Below are 18,969 nucleotides of genomic sequence, written 5' to 3'. Positions count from 1 at the left end.
TCCCTACTCAGTCATGAGGCTCAATGAATGACCTCAGGCCAGTTACGGTACTCATTCCCAAGCTACCTTACCTCACAGGATTGTTGTGAAGATAAAATGGGGAGGGCAGGAACTGTGCATGCCACCTTGAGCTCCTTGGAGGAAAGGTGGGATAAAAATGTAACAAATAACCATCATCCCAAGCACGTTTTGTTACAATAACCTAGACTACTTTCTAGGAAAGATAGCAGCATAGAAAGCAGAGGGTAGTTAGCAAGGAGGTATAATGATTGCCATCTTGATTCCTCATACACCCAAGAGCATCTTGCCATTATGCGCTTTATATCTTTTACAAATTCCCATTTGCTTGAACAATAAAACAAAAGATTACATTGCAATAACCCATCGTAAACATATCAAATTTGTTCTAGTGCCCTCTTTCCAGAAATATATTGTTTCTTCCAGTTCAAGAGGGTGGTATAAACAAGAAATGTTTTGATTAATCTTATGAGCTCTTATGCTGTCAGATAAATACTTAAGAAGATGGAGCACATGGCAATGCAACACCATGACCGCTATGACCACTGCTCAAGCATTACCAGCTCTTCCAGGACATTAATCATGGTGCAGGATCAGGGGTTGGCACTCTCATCCTAGAAATAGTTACCCATGGCCAGAAGTAATGCAGCAAAGCGCCAAACAAAATTGGAAGAGGAAGCATAGGAGAAAACTAGATAGAGGGCTTGCCTAGAGGAACCTTATAAGAGAAGACCTTTTGAGCCCTATCAGTGAAGCCACACACATATAACAATAAGATTGCAACTGGATGGCGGCACCACATACAAATCCTTTCCAAACTTGGCTGCTACTGGATAGCACATTAGCTTTATTGAACCGAGACTGTGCATCCTGCATCCAATGTGCTCTGCATCCAGTGCATTCCCACCACTGGTTTAGGAAGCAGTGCACACACAACAATAGCCACAGTTCAGATCTAAGCTATCGTTTCTTATGAAATGCTGCACTTCGATGCATTCCTCCCACCCCAAACCAACTTCAACCCAAATTGAGAAAAAGAACAAACCGGCTGCAGGTTAACCCTATATAACACTTCAGTTGCTAATGTGTCATAGAATTGCAGAGTTGGAAGAGATCCGAAGGGCCATCTGGTCCAACCCCCTGCAATGCAGGAATCTCAGCTAAAGCACCCAAGACAGATGGCTAAAAAACCTCCAAGGATGGAGAGTCCACAACTCTCCACTTTGTTCCACTGTTGAATAGCTCTTACTGTCAGACAGTTCTTCTGCCTGTGTATAGACCCTCCTTCCCATGGTGAAGCTATACCTCGTTCCCATTCCATTCAGGCTGAATTTTATGCTATTGTCCTTCAGTTAGGGCTTGCTGACTCTCTCACAAAGAATAGAACGAGTACTTCATGAGATTGTAGGGATTACCTTTGGGTTGATTGGCTTCATTCAACTTCTGTGCCAGTACCACCTCCATAAAAGCTTCCATCTATGACAATTATTTTCCTCTATATAAATATCTGCTTGAAGAATTGCATCAGTACTTATACACTGAATAGTTTTCTTTTTCAACTTGAAAGCATAGCTACTCCCCTTCACTCCTGTGAAGGCATAGGTTTTGAACTCCTAAAATGGACAGGTGTATTTTCCTTCTTATATATATGAAAGAAATCAATGAGTCTATTAAAGCAATTTATGGGCACTAGCCTGCCTGGACTTGCTTTCATCATACAAACTGCTTTTTGTTTGAAATATGAAACCTGATAAAAAAATAGGAAGTTAATTCATTTCTCCCTTTCACAGGTGGAGACCTCTGCAAGTAAACAGTAGCTTAGTGGTATGAAAATATTTCAGCCCTTTTAAACATACACAAATATCTCTCAGGTGTCTCTTTTGAAGTTGCTTTTTTATTTAAAAAGTTTAAATAATAGCTTTATGACCTTTACTTGTGATATTTAGAAACTAGCCCTAGTAATTCTTTTAACTCCTTTGTATTTAAAATTCTATTAAATAGTATACATAAATTACAAATTTATAAAAACAAAGAACAACTTGCACATCACAACAGAAAACTACTATAATGTCATATATTTTGGCATTACACTAGCATTATTGTTGGTACAGTCTAATCTAAGCATTTTAGTTCAGTAAGTCTCTGTCATATTTACTACTGCTGCAATACGGTAGGCTCAGTAATTGCTGTTCTCCAGTACAGGGGATCCTGCCTATATTATATTTGCTTTAAGTACTGTACACTCTAATTTGAGTTTACTGTATTTGTCTTATGGCTTTTAAGTCTCTTAATTACAGGCTTTCAAATGTTTTGTCCACAACAAAAATGGGAAAGAAATGTGCCTTATGACAAGCAAATCCTAAATTCCGACATAGAGTCCAAACAAAATACAAAACCATGGTATGTTGAACCATGTTTCCTTTAATAATGTCTGAACCAAAGCCTACCTACAAAACATGGTTTAAGTTCAGCAAACCAGTGTCTGAAACCAAAATATGAAGCTTGTTTGCAAACCAGAGTTTACATCTGAGTCACTGTGAATCCATCTGAATTCAGTGCTGAGAATATGGGAAACAAAAACAACGTCTACTGTTCACATAACATGGTTTCATGTTAAATCTGAACCCAGCGAAATGAACACAAAATACTGAGAGCATTACTAAGAATTAAAATGACAATATATTTTTAAAAATGGATTTACACCTGTGGAAATACAAACAATTTTGCATCGTGTTCAGTAGACAGTGAGTCTGCAGGGATGAATTTTACTTCTTTTATTTTTAAAACATCTTGTTGTTTTAGTTCTGAATACATTACTATGAGTAATGGGTACTAATAATGATAATAAACTACAAAGGGTACTAATAATGATAATAAATAGAACACACCACTGAACCCAGTTAAAATGCAAGAACGCACTTGATTTAAAACAAGTGAATTGTTCTGTTCAAAAACTGTTCAAAGTACTTATTACTAAACTGGAAAATAAATATTAGCTTTCTAAGAAAGGGTCATATGTCATTCATCCTAATTTCAGACATGCTTAATTATGCATGTAAAATATACCTTTGTAAAATATACATTAGAGGGTATTTAATCAAGTCCTTCAAGCACTTAATTCCAGCTACTGACAGATAGTTGCAAAGCAAGATTTTTAAAAGGCAAAAACAAAACAAAAAAACCAAAAACAAAACCAAACCAAACCAACCCCCCCCAAACCCAAGACAGGATTGTTTTAATTTGTTTACACTATGTGGTCTGGAATTATAGCTGGAGCCAAGCTTCAGAGAGAGCTCCCCGCAAAATATAAGCTAAAAATGTACTTTGCTATCTTTAAAGCATGCCCTGATCCCAATCAAGGTACACAGAAGTAAATTTCATTGCCATCGGCAAGACTTATTAAATATGCTAAGGGCTGAAGAGGTCCTATTAGAAACAGCTTGTGTTTGCTCTGTAACAAATGGCTTAAGTGTTACAGTTTAAGGTACTGTTCCCCAGCATGGTATCTCGTAGATGTCTTGAACTGCAATCCCATCGTCCCTGACCATTGGGCTATGCTGTCTGGGACTGGTAAAAGCTGTAGTCCAAAACATCTGGAAAGCACCAGGCTGGGGAAGCCTGCTGTAAGGCAATACTTAGGAAGAAGTTCTGCTGGGTCCCATGTGATTCACATCTGAGTAAACATATACAGAATTAAACTGTATATGTGTGATAGCTGTGTGGTAGCTTTATCTATCTTTAGTCACTAGGCAAAGACTTTTCTTTCTGCCCTTTTCTTTTGGCCATTAACTTGAAGGGTGGCATTGAAGCCTCTTTTACTGGAGCAGGATGCGTAAATCCTGCCTTGTATCTAGTTATTGTTATTAAATGTTCTCAATTGGTTTTATTGTAAGTCACTTTGGATCACTTTGTGAAAAGAGCAACTATATATATATATATATAGAGAGAGAGTTCCAACACCTCTCAGGTGGGTGCCATTGCCATTATAAGAGAATATCTTCTGTTTAAAAATATATATGGCTGAAATTTTACTACTCTCGAATACACTGGAATAAACAGTAGATTCAGTTTTTTGAGTACCGGTAACTTAGGGCTTTCACCTAATGCTGTGCCTGACTGCCTTTTCTAACATTTTTCTATAGTTCTACAGCACTTGGAGTCTGTTTACATAACCAACTACTCCAACATCATCTTATAAAAGCAGGAGTCTGAACTAGGCTAAAAGATAACTTGCAAACATGCAACAAGGACTGAGTGTTGCTTAATAACAGAAGGTCAGTCTGGAGAATTTTGTGATTAAATAAATTAGTTTCTGGTTTATCACAGGGCGGTCTTTGGGTGTTCTGCTATTCCTGCAATACAGTTGACGACATACAGATTAGTGCCTCCCTATATCGATTTAATTATTTTATTAGTGGTCAGAATAGTTAAGGGATGAAATCATTATACTGATATATACATTTTCATACTTATTCTTTGGTTGGAGAAACAGAAGTGCAAATGTCAAAGGGCAGCTGCATTGTGGTTTGCATATTGCATCAGGAACTGTGGATTCAGAACCCAAATTTCCCCCCATCCCTACATGGGGAGGAAAGCGGGATCACCCATGAAACAAGTTCAGTGTAATGTGTGGAAATGGTATCTGAATATCCCTTTTAGCTGGTACTGATGACTGCTGTTAGTGCCTTGAAATTCATGGCAACATCACTCATACCCTTTACTCAAAAGTAGAAGAATTGAACTCCTATGACCAAAGGATACAAATATATATCACATAATGAATCATAGAATCATTGAATTTAGAGTTGGAAGTTCATACTCTGGTAAGTTTATACTGTGTATGAACTTTTAATAAAAGCCTGGTGGCTGCTTGTTTTCCCCAGAGAGAAGAAGCCACCAGGAAGGAAATTTGCAATGGAGAAGGAGTGGACTGGGAAGTAGTTTCCACTCCTTCTCTGCTCTAATAGCTCCTTTTCCTAGGGAAAAGCAGTATCAAACTTTCATTGCATGAAACATGGACACGCGTTCTAAGCTGCAAAGCATGTGCCTCACTGCTATGCATATATTGTAGCCAGTATTGGCCGACCCATGAGGCAAGATCTTCACTCATCCCTTCTTCCCTCGTGGGGAGGGAAATGCCATTTTGTGGTTCTCCTCAGGTGCCAAAATATTTTGAGCTGGCCCTGTTTGTAAGGTCATTGTCGAGTTGATTATAATGCTGTTAATTGGCTGCAGGAATCCCACAGGAGTATGCAATCAGAGAAATGAATGAGCATTTGTTTTGGGAGAAAGACTCTGCCTGGTTTCTTCTACACTGTTCTTCACCAAAACTTTTCCACGGTTGTTTTGAGCCTTACATCAAACTCAACCTCATCCACATTGTCTGCTTGCAATTGCTGCCCTCAGCGCTAGTGCTAGATGTTCCAGATGAAACCCACTGGGAGGGGGGGAGAACTGTCCTAAAGTGCCATCCTATACAACAGATCAAGCCAACCATGATTCCAATGGCCAATGGATGACCTTCTCCTCGATGCACAGGGTGGAGTGAGGGGAGGAAGTTCAGGTACTTACCCTGAATCTGGCTCTGAGGCTGAGGGTTAAAAGCAGTGGTGTGGTTCAAGGAAGCTCTTGGGTTAGGAGTGGGGGCTGGGTGGTGTGGGCTGACCCTTATGGCTGTGCGACGCAACTGCTCCAATTCGCTCAGACGCTCTGAAAAGGACAAACTCCCAGGCTTTGTCTGCTCGTCTAGTTTCTGACGGTGTCCTATTACGGGGAAGGGGAAAGAAGATGAGAAAAATATCTGACTGACACATAGCAGAATCTGTTGCTGTGTATGCACCCTATTACTACGGTCAGAAAGTCAACAGGATCATCTATATTACAGGGTAGTCTAGCCAACGTGGAGGCCTTCAGATATTGTTGGATTCAAACTCCTATCGGCCCCAGCCAATATGGCCAGTGGTCATGGATGCTGGGAGTTGTAGTCCCACAACATCTGGAGGGCACAACATAAGCTACCCCTCTAATATTTACTAGAAACATGAAGGGCTCAACCCAACTAAAACCCCATTGATTTCAATAGGATCTGACTATTTACGTGGATTGGAACTGAGATCTTCAACACACACCACAATGCTGTTTATGTACATGCAACTGCAGTTTGCTCATGTTCTACATTATTATTACACTGTCCAGGAATGCAGACTCAGAGAACATGGGAAGATGCCGTATGCCTGGTCAGATAACTCATCTAACGAGCCAATGCAGTCTTACTCATCACGTGCTCCCTGATATATTTTTTTAAACCAGAGATGGAAAGGACTGAAACTGAGACCTCCTATCTGCAGAGCAATGACTGAAGACTAATGAGTCTTCCTAAGCTCAGAAAGATTATAGTACAGTTCAGCCCTCTGTTAACTTCCTTCATGGATCCTGAGGAACATCAGAGGGGCCAGGGGCTGCCTCTTGGTAGAAGCTGCTCTATGCCCATGGGAAAATGTGTTTGTGGGAAATCCAACTTGGAGGTATGTACTTATTGCAATGTAAACACACACACACACATTTGTTGAACAATATTTCCACTTTCCTTGTTGGTGAGTGATTCATCTCTGTACCAGTGCAGTCAGACAATATCCTGGCAATACTCAGGAAAAGGAGCTGGTGCTGGTATGATGCGCACACACCGTCACACTTGGGATGGGATGAACATATCAGCTGACATCAAGAGACTCACAAAAGGCAGGACATTAGCAAATCTTCTATCCAAATATGGAATTCTTACCCCCTTGCTCTATTTCTTTCAACCAATTCCTCTTTTTATTTTGTCTGAAAAGAGTGAAAACTGCTGCATCTCTGATGCTGCTAACCCTTAAAATAAATTCTGCTCCACTCCTTTCCCTAAACTGCTTCTATTTACTTACTGCAACGAGTAAGTCTTCCTTTTGAATAATTTCTTCTCCTTTAGGAGATAGCCCCTACAGTTTTTGTGATGGAAACTCTTACAGAAAGGAACCTCTCCAAACACATCACATAGACCAGGGGTAGGCAACCTAAGGCCCATGGGCCGGATGAGGCCCATTCGCCTTCTCAATCCGGCCCATGGACGGTCCGGGAATCAGCAGCTTTTGACATGAGTAGAATGTGTCCTTTTATTTAAAATGCATCTCTGGGTTATTTGTGGGGCACAGGAATTCGTTCATCTCCCCCCCCCCCAAAAAAATAGTCTGGCCCACCACATGGTCTGAGGGACGGTGAACTGGCCCACAGCTGAAAAAAGGTTGCTGACCCCTGACATAGACTGATGTGTGTGCTGTGGGCAACAAAATCCACACCAAAAGCCTCTTGCATCTCATTCTTTTGTTCCTTGGGGTTTTAAATAAAATCAGGGGTCCCTTTACCTTTTTATGAACACATAACTGCCAATTATTTTCACCCGAAGAAAGCCATCAAATGAATATCTAGCCCTGCCTTAAAAAGTCAAACATGTCTCCTGCTCTACAGAACACACTATTCCATACAGCCCTGAAAACATTTCCATGAAGACACTGGACTTATTTTTTTAAAGAGAATTCTAAGAGGAAAACACACACTTAAAAGTAGTGCCTAGTAGCTAAAATTAAATTTTATAACTTGTGCTGATGTTCCAAATCTGAGCAACTCGTCTCTTCTTCCTCCTGCCAGATCCTTTGGCGCAGCTCACTGTGTCTCGGATTCCACACTGAGCTATAAATTATCACAGGAATGGAAAGGGGAGGGGAGCATAGGACTTGAGAAGGGATTGCATCTTTTACACCCATTAGCCCACTCCACTCCACTTCCCTCCTGCTCGTTAAAAAGATAAAAAGAAAAATACTTTTATCTATTACTTTTTTATAGTTCAAATGCAAAAGCCTTTCTTTCAATTTGTCAGTAATGCAAATTCAAACTTGGATTCAAGACACTCAGCTCGAATGCAAACACTTGGAGTCGTGCAAGCTGTGTACATATGTAAAATGTCATCGACGTGGTGATTATTTTCAGCCTCGTGGCTTGAACGCCTTGAGGTCAGAATCTTGATTCCAGAGTAACGCCTGGCAGATCTAACAATACATATAAGATACATTTGTCATTAGAAGTTCAGAACAGAACTATTTATGCATCCAATTTAACACGTCTGTGAGATGCCTTCCTTTCATATTTTCGTCAGTTGTTATTCTGTGTGGTTTTCAACGTGACTTTGAGGACTGTTATTTTTCTGGCAAGATGTTTAATAATAATAAAAATCTGCTGAAATCTACTAGAATAATACCGTACATGCAATGAATTAAATGGTCAGTAGAGGTGATTGTTGTCTTTTTACAGCATCGATTGTTGCCAGTTCTCTTCATGTTAGATTAGAACCACTTCATGCTACAGAAAAGCACTTGTGTGTGAATGTTGTGATCAATAATCACTCATGCTTGTTCTTTTGGGTCTTTTGCACATGAACAAAAGATTGGCTGCAGGTTAGGTAAAGGTAAAGTGACCCCTGACCATTAGGTCCAGTCGTGACAGACTCTGGGATTGCGGCGCTCATCTCACATTATTGGCCGAGGGAGCCAGCATACAGCTTCCAGGTCATGTGGCCAGCCTGACAAAGTCGCTAGTGGAGAACCAGAGCAGCAGAAGAAATATATTAACAGTGAAATAATTATTAAGCTCTAACTATATGTGTTGTTGTTTAGTCGTGTCCGACTCTTCGTGACCCCATGGACCATAGGTTTTATTTTATTTTATTATCTTATATTTTGGAAATGTACATACAATTGGTTTTTTCCTTTAATTTTTTTGGGGGGCCCAAGAGAGTGGGGCCCTAAGCTATAACTTGTTTAGCTTATACTGACACTGATTATTATGTGTGAAGGGTCTAGGAGGTGTACACCCAAGTTGTGGATAAGACACAGAAATGTGTAACTTGCTGGTTTTGAAAAAGTGGCTCACTTCATAAGTTCTTGTTTGGAGATAAGCCTGCCCACTGAAGTACCATACTGGCCTGAATATAAGCCGCACTTTCCCCACAAATTCCAACCGTGGAAAATTAAAGTGCGGCTTAAATTTGTGACCTTACAAAAATGGGCTTTTACAGGACTTCTGGTGAGGCAAGATGGTGGGCGCCATGGCAGCGCGCAGCTCCTAGGACCACCAGCACAAGCATAAGACACAATTTTAAGGGAGCGGCTTATATTAGGGTATTGTATTCTTTTCTCCCCCCCCCTTGAATTTTAAAGATGAGGCTTATTTGCGGGTGCGGCTTATATTCTGGCCAATACGGTAGAAGTAATGTAAAACAGGCACACAGGAATTCTTTTTAAAAGAACTTTTAAAGCGAAGACTAATGCCAGCCAGAATGTGAAGGGTTTAGGAAAAACTTTTCTTTATTTACATGTTCTATCTTCCAGCACTCACCAAAAACAAGTTTGTTTGAGGACATGCAAAAGCAAAGTAAGTGTGGAAGAAGCAGTCTGTTAAGAAAACACTTAAATGAGGAGAGCCAGATGTCTCAAGGGAAGGGTGCTGCTTTCCTTGCTCCTAGTACCGTGTTTCCCCCTTTTTAAGACACCGTCTTATACCTTTTTTTACTCAAAAAAAAACACATGGTGTCTTATTTTCAGGGGATGTCTTGTACCTTAAGGCCTCCTCAGAGGGGCCAGGCCACTGGCTCGGGGGTGCTGCTGGATGCTCTGTGCGGCGCTGCTGGGCGCTCTATGCGGCGCTGCAGCAGCCGCCGGTTCCAGGCACCAAGGCGGCAGGCTGCTGGCTCGGCGCTCTGCGCGGCACTGCTGGGCGCTCCGAGCGCTCGGCTCTGCAGCCGCTGGTTCTGGCAAAAAAAGAAGAAGCCAGGCCACTGTGCTCCGCCCAGTGCTGCAGGGCGATTGGCGCTTCAGAGCGCTCTGCTCTGCAGCCGCCGGCGGGGAGGCAGGCCTCGGGCAGCAAAAAAAAAGGGAAGAAAGAGAAGAGGCCAGGCGCTGCAGGGCACTCCGAGCGTACGGCGTTTCGGAGCGCTCCGCTCTGCAGCCGGGCCTCGGGCAACCAAAGGAAAAAAAGAGGTCAGGTGCTGCAGTGCGCTCCGAGCATTCGGTGCTTCGGAGCGCTCCGCTCTGCCGCCGGGCCTCGGGCAGCCAAAGGAAAAAAAGGGGGGCCAGGCGCTGCAGGGCGCTTCAAGCGTTTGGCGCTTTGGAGCGCTCCGCGCTGCCGCTGCCGGTTCCGGCGGCGGGGCGGCAGGCCTCGGGCAGGCAAAAAAAAAAAGAGGCCAGGCGCTGCAGGGCGCTCCGAGCGCTTGCTGCTGCAGCAGCAAGCAGCAGCCGGTTCCAGGCCCCTTTGGCTGGCTGGGTCCCGCTGGCTGGCTGGGGTGCTCGGTGGTCTCGCTCTACACGACATGGAGGTATGTCTTATTTTCAGGGTGTGTCTTATATTTTACTAATGCTAAAAAATGCTGCCATGGCTTACTTTCTGACTACGTATTAAAAAAGGGGAAACACGGTACATTAAACTTGTGCTTCAGAGTTTGCAAAGGGGACCATGGAAAAAAATTAATCTGGCAAAAAGCATTGAGAATTTCTCCCCTCAGCTCTGATTGGTTGCTGATTCTGGAGTGCCTTTTCAAGCGCCTTTGGTGTGAAGCATGCTTGCTAGCATCACTTGAGGGGTTCTTTTTGTAATAAATGTATTCCTTTTACCAGAGCATTAGAAAAAGCGTGCCTCATAGGAGTCAACCCCTAGGGTCTGAGGTCTCTTTGCCCCTCCCCAAATAAAATATTCGAGAGGCAAATAGTGCGTGTGCACAGCATCAAGTGATCGATTATGCAGGGTGGGGCTTACCTTACTAGCCCCCCCCTATATATTTGGTATTTCTGGATCTCTCTTTCCACCTTTATCTACTGAGACAAATGGGGACTGTATAAGTCTCCTGGGCAGAAACTGTATTCCTTTTGCCATATTGTGCCTCGTGCTGCATTGACATCAGAGATACTTGAAGATTTTGCATGAAACCCATTTTTAAGCAAGCTGACCTGATTTACACTTCTCAGTCTAATATGTGGAACAGAACACAGGAATCTTACGGTTTCTGCACTTCTATGAATTTTGAGAGATATTTTAGATTTCAGCTTTAAAAATGTACCAAAATGCATACAAAATGTTTGTTTTAAATTTAAAAGTGTTCATAGATAATGTTAAGATACTACATACAAAAATAATGTATATCGTGGTACATTTTTGGGGGGAGGAGGAACCCAGGATTAATGCAGAAACTGGACGAAATTGATTTATGTGAATTTAAAAATCTGATTTGTCCATCCCTAGTGGACACAAAGTAAATGTTAAACAGCAATAGTAGCAATAGAATATTTACAACATTCATGAGCAAGAATTCCATGCGAGAATTTAACCTAGCTTTAAGAAAGTTTTAAATTTTTTACAGCGTTTCTCAATCTATGTGTACAGTTAGCAGCATTCTGCATGCAGAATGGCTTCTGTGTATACTACTTGATTTTCTTCACAAACTGCTGGCAAACAGCTGCCCCACCTATGGAAGTCTGTCTTTACATGCAAAACAGAATCTTTGGATCATGGCCACTGAAGTCAATCAGTATAGTAAATTTGTAACGGGGTGTTCCCAGAAATACAATGAACCCATTTCATTTCCAAACTGTCTTTTGAGAGTTAAAAACAGCCACTAGTAACTAAAGCGACTCACTCTACCAATGAAAAGGCCCTCTATGCCATCGCTCATGCCCTGAGTCATCAAAACTTTGCTTAACAAATGGGGTGGTGGAAGGAAAAGTGGATTTTCCCTTGCTTGAATGTTTACTCTTACAATGTGAACCAAAATAACCCACTTGTGATAAAATGAGCAACTCCCCCTGCCTCTGAAATAAACATCTCTGCATGTAGAAACTGGAATGGCTTAGTATTTTTTCCCCTTTAACTTCCTTAACAGTCTCTCCATTGTACTAAGAGTTTGTTACATACAAGTATTCTTGCAGTTTCCTGCACCCTCTTATGTCGTCCATGGTGCTGCATAGTCTTATGCATGCTATGTTGTTTGCTTCCTCCTTTTCCTCTGCAGCTTGCAAAGAGATATACGTAGTAAGCTACTATATAGTGCTTTGCATGCAGAGTGTCTGAGAAGTTTCCAAACTGCACACAGGCAGATTATTCTTCCCCTTGTTTTCTTTGGCTTGATGCGAACAGCACAGAATGAGTCAAACAGTATTAACTTTCAACAGTGAAGTGGTGTGGTCAACCAAAACTGTCAGCGGCTCAGTCAAAAAGATACAGCCAGCAGGTAACAAAAACCAGCCCAGAATGCCACATACATGTATGTGTAGTAGTAGTACCAGTAGTAGTAGGTTCAAAAGCCATAACTTTTCTATTTAGCTGGCATTACTAATTTTCATTTTGTCAATACATAAACATCTTACAATTTCTGACCCGTTTGTTTTAGAGGCCTGTGAGATTCTTCTTTTGGGAGATCCATGCCATACATCTGAAGAACACGCAATGCACATTCAAAGCACATGACCTCCCCCCCCCCAAAAAAATTGAATTCTGGAAACCATAGTTTATCCCTGTTCGTGAACTGGCAGGATTACAGGAAGGAGGAAGAGGATCCCAGCGAGGGGGTGTATTTGGGACTGGGACACACTTCGGCAAACTGGGGGTGGAGAAGGAAGTACTCACAGGGTGATGGGGGATAGTGAGGGGATGGTGGTCATTGTACAGGAACCAAAGCAGCAGAAGCCACCGTCAGAGCCTGAAGGGCCTCTGTCTCCATAAACATGGCAGGCTCTGAGTCATAGGGAGCAGCGGAAGGGGTGCTCTAGGAGGCTGAGCAGGCAAGGACCCACAGCTCCCCAACTGGCCAGGTGAGGCTAGTTAGCTCTGGGAGGCGGTGTGTGATTCCTCAGCTGGAGTAGACTCAGGACAGGTAAGGGCTCAGGACACCCCACCTCACAGTGCTACATTCCCTACCATCCTTAACAAATTACAGTTCCTAGTATTCTTTGGGGGAAGTCATGTACTTTAAATGTGTGGTGCAGATCTACCCCTTCCAAGCTCATTTCAGAGTGCTGCTGCAGCTGCCCTATAAAGCCCCAAGTGGCCTGACCACCTCCATTCCAGTGCTCCACCATGAAGGCAAAAGAAAGAGAAATGCAAATTGAGAGGCAAAAACTAACAATAGGGTGGAGAAAGTAGGTCCCCTTCTGGTAGCAATCCAAGTTGTGTGTAATCTTACACCTTCTCTTCCCCACCCCCACCTGCTACAACCCTTACCCATTTGCTACCACAAAGTTTCTTTGTCTGCAGTTCCTGTATTTGAGCCAGGCTGTTTACTCACTGGCTGCCAGTGAGGGAAGCACTGAGGACAGAGAAACACTCTTTCCATTCTGTGGTGCTACAGCTACCTACTCAAAATGGGAGGAGCAATTTCGGGAAAGTGCTTATGAATCTTCTTAATGCCGAGCACACACTGGATGTGACATTATTCAAGGAGTTCAGATCTCAGTGCACAGAGGCTTGCTGCTTTTTATTTTACTGAGTCCTGCCCTTTTGATAGGGAGGTCTCTCTCTATATATATATATTTAAAGCAGTGGTTGAGAGAGGACCCCCTCTTCTCCTTGTCCAACGAACAGTGCTGTCAGTTCAGATCACTGTTGGTACTTTGTATACACACACACACACACACACAGAGAGAGAGAGAGAGAGAGAGAGAGAGAGAGAGAGAGAGAGCCTACAGAACTGATAATTAATTCAATGCACATACCACCACCACAACCTGCAGGTGGCGGGTGCATAGTTCTTTCCCCACATCTCTCTTGGGCACCCTCAGTAGGACACATCTCTGAGTAGAAATTTGGTCATGGCTTGATTTCCATAAGGAAAAAATTAATGGGTCGTAGGTTTAGAATGGTAGTGTTTAAAACAGGCTTCCTCAAACTCGGCTCTCCAGATGTTTTGAGACTACAATTCCCATCATCCCTGACCAGCTAGGGATCATGGGAGTTGTAGGCCAAAAATACCTGGAGGGCCAATTTTGAGGAAGCCTGGTTTAAAACAATAAGAACATGAGAGCCCTCCTGGAGCAAACCAAAGGCTTATTCTAGTTCAACATTCTGTTCCCACAACGGCCAACTAGAAATCTATGGAAGCCTCACAAGCAGTACATAAGATCAGAAGTTCTCTCCCACTCATGATCCTCAGCAAATTGTATTCTGAGATAATCTGCCTCTAATACTGGGCTAGCACTAGCAGCTATTGATAGCCTTATCCTCAAATGGCAGAGAAGCATTCAAAGACACACTCAAAAGAGGGAAAATACATTATTTGTTCATTGAAAAATACAATAACTGAAATAGCCTTGGGGAAAGTAGCTAATTTAAGAATCCTTGTACGTCTACTACATTTCTTGATCTAGGTAATGATTTTCTTCAAAGAACTGGCTCATAGAAAAGCAGCTTTGGTTTGTGATTCATAAGCTCACCACCATGGAAAATAACCTTTTAAGTCATTTTGGCAAACGCTCCACCAGAATTTATTTAATGAATGCAAGTTTCAGATGCCTCTACAATGGAAAATAAAAGATATCATAAATTGAATGTTCATTTTAGAAACCATAAAGTAAGATCTCTATCACTGCCATTCTTATTTTCTGTTCTCTATTTACCGGTAGTTCTATATTTAGATGTGTTTCACTGAGGAAAGAAAATAGGCTGCTAATGGATTAACTACTAGTGATTTCAAAATATTAGTAATCTCAGTATCCCTTCAGTCTTTCTTCCCCAAATATTTTAAAGCTCGTGCTTTCTAAAAACTACACAGCTCGGTGGTGTTTTTTTTTGGGGGGGGGGATATTTATTTCCTAAGACTATATACTTACTACATTTAATATTTTTTATATAAGACTTGGTGGGTAACTTTTTTGGTACTGGGAGCCAGGTCCTTATCAACCCTCCATTCTGCAGACCAATTCTGACAGATGGGCAAGTGCAACCTACCTGTCCATCACATGACAAAATGTCACGTCCTTGTCAAAACCCATTGTGCAGGATTCCCACTTGGGAGTCACGGTACAAAGTATGTTCATTGCCAGCCCCATGCTTTGTTAGAAGCCCCATGCTGCTTTTAAAAATATGAAATCTTATAGGTTGACATTCTTGGTAGCACAAAGCTTGGTTTGCCAAGAAGACAGCTGAGCTAATCTGTTAGCACAATGGGCCCAGAAGGGATATAATTTTACTGTGTTTCTTGGACCATCTCTCCTAATAAATCTATACCTGGTACAGAATGTATAAGAGCTCCTAGAATTGGTAGAATTGGTAGAATATATTGGTAGAAACATGCCTATTCATTCTCTCTCTCTCTCTCTCTCTCTCTCTCTCTCTCTCTCTCTCTCACACACACACACACACACACAGTTGTAGCAGCAGCATCAGTATTAACAGGATGGATCCATACTAACTTACCGTAATCATGCTTCATTCCAATTCAAAACAATAGAACAAGTTGTGACGATTTTAATGGAACTGAAGTGTGCATAACATTGTCTGGAACCAATCCAATAACTACAAGGTACTTTGAGGATGTAGAGCCACTTTTCGAACACGCCCCCCCCAGCTCATTTGGAGACCCTCATTTTTAGATCCGTTATTAATTTCACTCCTATGGCATTCCTGTATTTTTTAGATAATGTGGTAGTACTAATGGGTTTATCACAGAAGAAGGGGTGTGCACATGAAAGCTATCAGGAAGTGTGCATTTCCAGGCAACAACAAGAAAAGCAGGTGTTTGTTTTGTCAATGCTGTATAAGCACTGCTAGGCCTAATTCATCACTAGCTGAACCTAAGATCCAGTAAAATAAAAAAATTCCTTCAGTAGCACCTTAAAGACCAACTAAGTTTTTATTTTGGTATGAGCTTTTGTGTGCATGCACACTTCTTCAGATACACAGTACATGCACACGAAAGCTCATACCAAAATAAAAACTTAGTTGGTCTTTAAGGTGCTACTGAAGGAATTTTTTTATTTTGCTTCGACTCAGACCAACACGGCTACCTACCTGTAACTAAGATCCAGTGCTATGGAAAGCCTCCTCAAGCAGGATAGCTATTGCTGAGGAAACTCCAAGAGGTGGTACAGTGGTACCTTGGTTTAAGTACACAATTGGTTCCGGAAGTCTGAACTTAACCTGAAGCGAACTTTCCCATTGAAAGTAATGGAAAGTGGATTAATCCGTTCCAGACAGGTCCGTGGTGTACTTAAACTGAAACTGAAGTGTACTTAAACTGAGGTATGACTGTACAAGCATGCTGGTCAGAAGAGCAGAGCAGCTCTGGAAAAGAGAAGGGATGCTGCTACTCCTAACCCTCTCCCCTTCATCAAGGAGCTCACAACAGGTACCCAATGATGCACAGGATGTGCCTGTAGCACAACCTGTGCAGATGAATGGGTCACCCATCCCTTGCCCAGTAATTATACTGTTGCTGCAAATTGAGTTTGATAAGGGCAGGTGGGAGGTGTCTCCACAAGGGCATGCTTATATGCTCCAGGACTGGAAAGAAGATAGGAAATTGTTTTCAAAGGGTGGGGTAATATTACTGATTGGGGGAGAGATATGTAGCTTGATCAGGTACCTCCTGAACTGTGTCAGCTGGTCATTATTATAATAGCTGTTTAAGAATTAGTACCTAAGTTTTATTCCCCCCCTTCCTTCCCTGCCTCTTTTCGTGTGTGTGTGTGTGTGTGTGTGTGTGTGTGTGTGTGTGTGTGTGTGTTTAAGATTGTAATCCTATGCACAGGGACTGTCTGGTTTTAATTGACTGTATGCAAGCAACTCAGGGAGGGGTTTTTTTTGGCTGAGGAGCAGTGTACAAATGTTCTAAAGAAATATAAAAATAATACGTGATGTAAGCATGAACCCATGACACTACTGCAGTCACAAACACACACATACATATCTAGCAGGGCTGGGGAAGGGTAGGCTACCACATGTTTGAAGCAGCTGAATATAATGGCATTTTGCTTGGACAATACAATGTTGTACTATGGGACTTAATTTTAAAAACATCCTCTAGATTACATCTACAGTTGTGTAGTCCAAATGCAGACAAACACTTAGATGGAAACTGCATGAAAAGAAAGAGGAAATATTCATCAGTCTGAAGCTAGCAAGATGAACTAGTAAAAATGAAACCGATGAAGAACATCATATATCAAGTCTTCACAGGTCTGTTAAAGTCGGTGCCAGTGCTAACCAGTATTAGTGATTGCCACGATTTCACACAAAGGGTTGTTGTTGTTTTTTTTAATGTACAGAATTGATTTGGAACTCAATCCGAACTTGCAATGCTCTCCCTCCCATGGGCGCTTGTTTGTATGCTCTTCCCGTTTTGACTTCTGCTACAGCCACACTGCCTCTGCCAAATGTGCATGTGCGTGTGGCGGGGTGGGGAATAAGAAGAAACCACAAACCTCAGCATACAAGAGGATATTTCAATACAAATACAGCATGAGCATTCTACAGTAAAGTTAATTATTGCCTTGGGCAATGAGAAGGGAACATATTGCATAAGTTCAGCAATGAGGTGGCTTTGGGGTGGGGGATTTCCCCTCCTGCACACACTGTGCTCATGCGAGTATTTTGAATATATCCCTGGAGACACCATATATTGTTTGCTCATTCTTAATTGTTAAAAATGGGGGGGGGGGAGAGAATGGTAGTCACTTGACTGAAGATCTGCGCTTCAGTGGAATAAATTCCATGTGCCTGCTTGAAGTGTTGCCTTCAAAAATTACTCTTTTCTTAAGCTGCAAACCGGCACGAGATACAATAAGCTGCACACAAGAGCAACTGGTTGCCGTTTTTCTGCCTCTCCCACCTCTTTCACATCTGTTCCATCTGCCAGCTTTAAGGGGAAGTGGGGGGGGGGACTTAACAGGGCTATTTTCTTTCCTAAATTTAAAATTCCTAAATTCCAAAGTGAGCAAGAAATGCTGAAGAATATGCATGGCATGTTTGAAATCCCACATCCTTTGTCAATTTCTGCATCTACTATCCCTGTTCATTCTCTTCAATAAGGCATTTCAACTGTCTCTTTCCAAATCAATAGACATGCAAAGCAGATCCCTAGGGGAGCCCCCCTCCCCCGCAGTGATAGTCTGGTTTAAAACAGTATAACTTCCTAGCTAACTGATTTCCCCAAACCATATAGCTAGAGATCTAAAATGCGGCCAGTCAGATTTAACAGTGCAGTTATTACACATGTTCACTTGGAATTAAGACCCCATTGAGTTCCATCTCCCAAATAACTGTGTCTAGCAGGAGCAGGGAACTTTTTCCAGCCTGAGGGCCACATTTCCTTTGGGGAATCCTCTGGAGGTCACATGTCAGTGAGGGAAGGCGGGGCCAGAGGCAAAAGTGGGCGGGGCAACAAATGAAAATTTTGCTTTTGTGCAGTTGGCCACAGGAAACAAAAGGCATTTTCGGTGTTAGAAGGCACATTCTAGTCAGGCAGAAACACTCAATGGGAGTGTGAAGCAAGGCCAGTGAAAGAAATGGCCTGGGGAGAGGAGCTCGGGCTGGGGAGGGGATTTAGTGTGGGAAGTCCCTAGAGCCTGAGATAAAGGCTTTAAGAATTGCAGTTGCCCCAAGGCCCCCACAGGTACACAGGATTACAGCCTTAGTAAATTTTATCGTAAGATCAGATTCAAAGTTTATTAAATAGAGTGGTGTGTGTGTGTGTGTTCATTCTATGTCTGTGTCTTTAGGTTAGGACTTCATGTTATCTGAGTACTTACTTCTTGGTTCTCGAGGCCCGTCCACTGTGATCTTGATGGCTCTGTGGTACGTGGCTACTTGTGGAGGATTTGTGAAGACTGTGATGGTCAAAGTGAAGCTCTTCCCTGAAACAGAAAAGGACATGTACTTTTACAC

The 18,969-nt window shown here is 42.2% G+C and overlaps 1 protein-coding gene across 2 annotated transcripts in view; it reads right to left on the bottom strand.

Annotated features, from left to right (window-relative positions):
• Window positions 1-18,969, bottom strand: part of RUNX1 (RUNX family transcription factor 1) — a 183,290-nt gene that overhangs the window by 38,030 nt on the left and 126,291 nt on the right. Inside the window, exons 5-6 of one of the 2 annotated variants that reach the window (XM_060273583.2) lie at window positions 18,834-18,938; window positions 5,590-5,781 (exon numbers count right to left, since the gene is read on the bottom strand). In XM_060273583.2, coding sequence (XP_060129566.1) covers window positions 5,590-5,781; window positions 18,834-18,938 — 297 coding nt within the window. The remainder of the gene's footprint in view (window positions 1-5,589; window positions 5,782-18,833; window positions 18,939-18,969) is intronic. The other variant, XM_060273584.2, reaches the window with a different exon arrangement.

This window comes from Zootoca vivipara, chromosome 4 (genome assembly GCF_965207765.1).
Source record: "Zootoca vivipara chromosome 4, rZooViv2.hap1.1, whole genome shotgun sequence".
NCBI lineage: Eukaryota > Metazoa > Chordata > Lepidosauria > Squamata > Lacertidae > Zootoca > Zootoca vivipara.
This window is presented reverse-complemented; position numbering and strand designations above follow the sequence as displayed.